Source organism: Trichechus manatus, unplaced genomic scaffold (genome assembly GCF_000243295.1).
Source record: "Trichechus manatus latirostris isolate Lorelei unplaced genomic scaffold, TriManLat1.0 scaffold00068, whole genome shotgun sequence".
Classification (NCBI taxonomy): Eukaryota; Metazoa; Chordata; class Mammalia; order Sirenia; family Trichechidae; genus Trichechus; species Trichechus manatus.
The window spans coordinates 4,318,853-4,325,144 of NW_004444004.1; the positions used below are offsets into that span (position 1 = coordinate 4,318,853).

A 6,292-nucleotide genomic window follows, 5' to 3' on the forward strand; every position below is an offset into this window, starting at 1 on the left:
ACATACAACAGAAAGAAACACTGCCTGATCCTACGCCACCGTCACAATTTTTGCTGTGTTTGAGCCCATTGTTGCAGCCACTGTTGGTCAATCCATCTCATTGAGGGTTTTACATGTTACATTTTACATATACCAAACCAAAAGCAAACCTGTTGCTGTCGAGTTGATTCTGACTCATAGCGACCCTATAGGCCAGAGTAGAACTGTCCCATAGGGTTTCCAAGGAGCGGCTGATGGATTCGAACTGTCGACCTTTCGGTTAGCTGCCAAGTTCTTAACAACTGCACCACTAGGGCTCCATTTTACATACAATGGTATGTAAAAGGTGAATGTCCACAATGTGCTAATTTCTAACAAAGGATCAATAATGGTACCTACTGCATAGGGATGTGGTGAGTATTAAATGAGAAAATATGCATGTAAATTGATTAGTACACTGGCTGGCTCAGAGTAAGTGCTCATGTTTACTTTGGTTGCTACTTCCTCGGAGCACAGGGGAGGGAACAACTAACTGTGCTTGAAAGAGGTGGACAAGATCTCACAGATGAGCAATGTGAGTTTTAAAAGATGAGTAGGTGTTCATTAAGCACAGACATCAGGGGATGGCTAGTCCAGGCAAAGGGAGCTGTGTAAGAAGGCACAGAAGTGCTAAGAACATGGCATGTTTCAGGAACTTTAGTTGCTCGGTATGGTTGGAGGATACAGTACATAGGGAGAAAGGGGGAATGTTGGCAAATTTGGAGGGGAGCAGGGAAGGTTGCACAGAGAAGGTGACGTTTGGACTGGGTCTTGCTGCATAAGTATGAGTTTTCTAGGCATATACAAAAACACAAAAAGCATATACAAAGGCACAAAGATATAAATGTGTATGAAATATTTGGAAGACTATCTGCTGTGGCTGGAGCTCTGCATTCAAGGAAACACATCTCCCACTCAGAAGTGTTAGATGTATTTGGGCATGCTTGGTAGACTGGTGGGGTAGGCACCCTGATGTCGGTGTGCATGAGGCTTTTGGTAGGGTAATGGAAGCAGTCCATGTGGACCAAGGGGGAGAAGGACTAGGAGGACAGTCCTGTGTCTGTCTTGGAGGCTTGTACTCAGGATAGCCTCTGCATATCAGTTACTGAGCCCTAAGAAAAAGGCCGAAAGTGGAACCTAAAAGAGTTAATTCCATGAAAAACACTATGAGACCCTGGGGTACAAGAAGACCTTGCTTTGGTGCACATAATACACACTCAAGAACTATTTGTTACCTGGTTTAATGTAAGGTGACAAAGTGTAACATCACTGGTAGGGAGGGAGGAGAGCATTTTCTCCACTTGTGCATAGGATATGCTGCCACTAGGGAACACTGACAACTCCAGAGCACCATCACCATGGTGATATCTCTAGGCCAGCAGAAGGGAGCACCTAACAACAATATCACAGCTGGCAATGGTGGAGACTGTCAGGAGATGCATGGCGATGGAGGCAGTGGATGGATATCTTTTCTAGCAGCACCTATCACAGGGGAGGGTCATAGCCAGGAAGGAATAAAATGATGGATAACATGTGGTAGCAGGCAGATCTTGTTCTTGAGCCCATGCAAGATGATCTTTGGGGCTTCCTGGAAACCATGGGGGGGGGAGTAGTGTTTGGAGACTATGGGGAGGAAAAGATCCTGCAATAGGATATGAGAGCAAAAGCCAATAAACATGAGCTACATTTCAGAGACCAAATTGATAGGACTTGGTGAAATTTGGATGTGGGTAATAATGGAAAGGGAAGAGTACTGCAAGATGTAGCCAAAGTTTCTGATTTTGAGTTATCTGCAGTTCCCCCAGTGGAGGTGGAGCAATATTGGGATTTATAACCCACCATTCCAGAAGAGGAAACCCTGGTGGCACAGTGGTTAAGAGCTACAGCTGCTAACCAAAAGATCAGCAGTTCAAATCTACCAGGTGCTCCTTGGAAACTCTATGAGGCAGTTCTACTCTGTCCTATAGGGTCGCTATGAGTTGAAATCAACTCGATGGCAATGGGTTTTTTAATTTCAGAAGAGAGTATGCTGGGTCTAAAGGGGGACCAAGCTAACAGAGATGAGGGGAACTAGATCAAGGTAAGGTGTTGACCACCAAAGGCCAAGATTGTGTCCAGGTTGTGGGTCAAGAATTATTGTGTTCTAGGGATAGCAGCATGCACCTTACACAATAGGTTAACTCTCCTTTCCCCATCATCTTCAATCTTTTCTATAGGGTCCTTCTCCTCAGTATTCAGGCATGGCCATGTATCTCCCATATTTGAGACAGTAACTCTCCTTCTCCAGGTCTGTGGGATTTTAGTTTGGATCAACATGTGTGACAGAATTCTTACCCTGTTACCTATACAAAATTGCCACTGAGCAGCAGACCAAAATTGAGGATCCCCTTAAAACCCAAGTCAAGAGCCTCTGTCCCCAATCTCTTAAAAGTCTTGGCTTAAAGGGAGACCAGAAACCAATGGTCAATTTCAGCGCAACTCCATCCATGAACACCCATGGTCATAAATGAGTGATTTACTATGCACCAGGCATTATTTTAATCACTTTACATGCACTGACTAATTCAAATCTCACAACAAGACTGCAGGCAAAGGGGAATGGTACTACTATTATCCCCATTTTATAGGTAGGGAGACTGACAAACACAGCTGGTAAGTGCAGAGCTGGGATTAAAAACCCAGGTAGTCCAACTCCGAAGTTCACACTCTTAACTCCTGTGCTATAGTGAGAGGGATGTCAGGCTGAGTGTGAAACAGCCAGGACTACCCATCACCTGCTACCCAATGCAAGGGCAGTATTTGAAAAGAGCCAACCACTCACACAACATTATTGCAGATGATTTTTCAAAATTCACTTTATTAATTTAAAAATCCAGTAATACAGTGACTACATAAATAAGTACCATACGTAGGTACATGTCCTGTGAGAAGAGTGAAAGGGTAATATTATGTTACTCTTACTTGCTTACATGAGTTAACTATAAAATGGCTACAGCTGCTAAATGGTGCTTATGTTACAAATAAATACACAAGAAGAACCACATCCATTTTTCTCTACAAACTACAGGCAGCTTGGCCTCTTTTCCCTATATCCTACTCCCTACACAATACAAAACACTGGGTGGGGGATGGTTCTGCATTGACTTAACATAGCTTCCCAGCTCCAGCTTCACGAAGCACTTTGTAAAGGTGTGTCCCAGGACCTGGAGGCAGCAGTCTATCTAGGGAAGCTCTCTGGGTGTTCCTTTAAGTTTGAGCTTTTACAGAACACCTGGGTGGGAAGGCTTTGGGGTGAGTCATCTTGAAGGGGAATCACGGCTTCCCTTCAGGATCTGGTTACTAGTCTTCATACCATGGAAATACTGCCACCTCTGGGTGGGGAGGCAGCAGCTGCTTAACCCGCCCCCCCCCCCTCCAAATAATGCTCTGTGGCCTTTCAACCCAGGATGGTCTACCTCCTTCATCAGAGGAGAATGTGTGTGATGGGCTAGGGAGAGACTAGTCCAGGGAGAGACTACTCCCACGAAGTCCTGGCCACAAGGCCCTTGTGTTTCTTCATGAGAACAGACTCCTTTTTGCCAGGCTGCCGTAAATACTGGACCTTTTATGATTTTCCCTGTTGGTGTAAAATACTCTAAGAAAAAGTTCTTCTCATCTATGGTCACAGGGCAAGGAATATGGAATTTTGGGGTCCTTAGTATGTCTAAATACTCACTAGAGTTCGTTCGTGTCTCTCAGAGGAAACAAACCTAGAAGGCAGCCTTGAGATTCTTGCTGCGGAGAATTTGTAGTTTTTTTCCACAAAGATGATTTTTAAAGCCAGACTTCAGAGTGGATGCTTTATACTCTGGTATTGGACTGCAAGTAGATATTTTAGGAACCACCTTCTCTAGGATCCTTGATTCGAACCCATGCTTGGTCATTTAGGGGTGGATGATGGAAGGTTTAGGATAAAGATCTTTAACAGAATTTCTAGCTCCTCAAATGAACAATAACTCTCCTAACTGATGATCCAACACTAAGAAGCTCGTGAGAACCAAGCCACTTGGCAAAGTGAAAATCAACCCCTGTACTTGTGGAAGGGGAACGACCCCTTTAAGGAGCTTCTAGAATTTAACAATTCAACATAAATTTTGTAGCCACAGAATGATGCCTCAGGAAAAATTAGTTACTACTGAGCTATTAATTGGTGAGTTGAAAAAAAAAGTGATGATGGTCTCGTTGACTTTTATTCACTCCTTTCACTAAATAATTATTTAGTTTTATATGAATTCATTTTTTGAAAATCTTCACCCACGTCTAACTTCTTTATGGAGTCCCCATAGGTTTAGGGAGAAAAGAGAAGTGGTATTATTAGGGAAAAGTTATTTACCACTTCAACATGAAGATGGCTCTGAAATGGTGTTCTTCTCCATCGTGCCATCACAGTTGGTGATTTCAACAACCACACCAAAGACTCAAAGGCAGAACCTTCTGCTCACAATTCCTTATTCATTTTCTTGGGTGTCAACAACCTCCAAGCTACTTGGGAGCCAGGCAAGAGAAAGAAGGGTAAAGTCTAGTCTGGCCTTGCCTCAGAATGATGCAGTTTAATGTATGTGTGTGTTAGGATGGGGGGTTAATTTTTTTTAAAAACATAAGACATTCAAAAAGTATAATTTCATACAAATAATTACTCTGTACTGCAGAGCTCCTACTAAGCAAGTCCCTTCTCTATTTCTCATTCGAATAACTTTCTAGATTGAAACCCCAGGGTTTTGTTTGATCTTTAACCTGTAAAGAAATGTGATTCTCCAAGAAACTAGAGCAGTGCTGTGGTGTTCTATCCCTTTTCCTCCCACAAAGAATTCAAGACTCTTCTAGTCTCTTCGGAGGAGATGTTTAAGGGCTGACACACTACTCCACATAAAGGAGCAAGTTATGCTGTGCATGGCGTGAATAATTGACTGCATTTGAGTTTGGGATTTTAGGGCACTGTTGACTTAAGCAAAGTAAGCCTGCAGTCCAGCTGCAGCTTGAGTTTTCTTGCTTTACCCTATCCAACACTTTCTGTCTAGTCTAACAGTGGCCCTTTTCAGACCTCTCCAGGTACAAAACTTTGACCAAATCTTCAAGCTCTGTTCTGCACACACGACTTGAACACATCTGGCTGATCTGAGCTTCACCTTCTGTGAATATCTTCCACTGGCCTGAAAGACAAACACAAAGTGACCAGGAGAGCGTAAAAAGACAGCAGAGCAAATCAAGAGTAAAACCAATATACCCCATCCTTACCCACTCACTCATGGACCCACCAGGGAATCTGGAACACAAATGTCAGATGGTTTCAGGAAAGGAAAAGAAAAAAGAAAAAAAAAAACCTGTCTGGAGCAGATAAGGAAAGTGGGCCATGGAGTTTTCATTTCAACACATAGCATTAGTAAGAATCCCAAGAATAATATGTAACTGCTTTCTCAAGAGTAAAATCTAAGCATTATGCCTGGAAACTTTACAGTATATTTACCCGTTGCCATTGAGTCCACTCTGACTCTAGTAACCCTATAGGACAGAGGAGAACTGCCCCATAGTGTTTCCAAGGAGTGCCAAGGATTTGAACTGCAGACCTTTTGGTTAGCACCCGTAGCACTTAATCACCGTGCCACCAGGGTTTCCTACAGTATATTTAGCATTTAAAAATGCTCCACCATCAGTTTGTTGGTTATTCAGGCAGCTCATCTGGCAATAGGTCTAACAAGGCACTTTGGAAAACAGTACCTGGTGCAATACTGGGGCTTTGCTAACCTTTAGGACCCCCAAATATTGGTTTGGGTTACTTGATTATGTACTGCTCTTTTCTCTATTCCTGCCACCCTTCATTAAAAAAAAAAACTGCTCACCTCTGCTTTCTCCTATATCCACATACTGTTCTTTAGCACCCCTAAGTTCCTCCCGTGGCTCTATATATTGATCCATTCTCATATCCCCCATATGATCTGTTTCTATGCTGAGTAAACCCAGCTGTATCCCTTCCATTCCCTGTTATTTCTGGTTGTATCCCCTTCCGTTTCTGTTTTCTCCACTCCCGCCATGGAACTGTCCAATTACCAAAGTTTCCTTACCAACTTCTCTATTTTCCAATTTTGTCATGTTAATTGAGCAAACTTTTATTCTTTCCCTCATGAGCTAATAATACTTTTGTTTTTTTAAATATTTTATTGTACTTCAGGTGAAGGCTTACAGAACAGATAGTTTCTCATGTAACAGTAACACACATGCTGTTTTATGACATTGGTTA

General features: G+C 42.7%; 1 protein-coding gene across 1 annotated transcript in view; it reads right to left on the bottom strand.

Moving 5' to 3' along the window:
* Positions 1-5,076: 5,076 nt before the first annotated feature.
* Positions 5,077-6,292, bottom strand: part of CHRDL1 (chordin like 1) — a 156,624-nt gene continuing 155,408 nt past the window's right edge. Inside the window, exon 11 of the mRNA XM_012556516.1 lies at positions 5,077-5,207. Coding sequence (XP_012411970.1) covers positions 5,077-5,207 — 131 coding nt within the window. The remainder of the gene's footprint in view (positions 5,208-6,292) is intronic.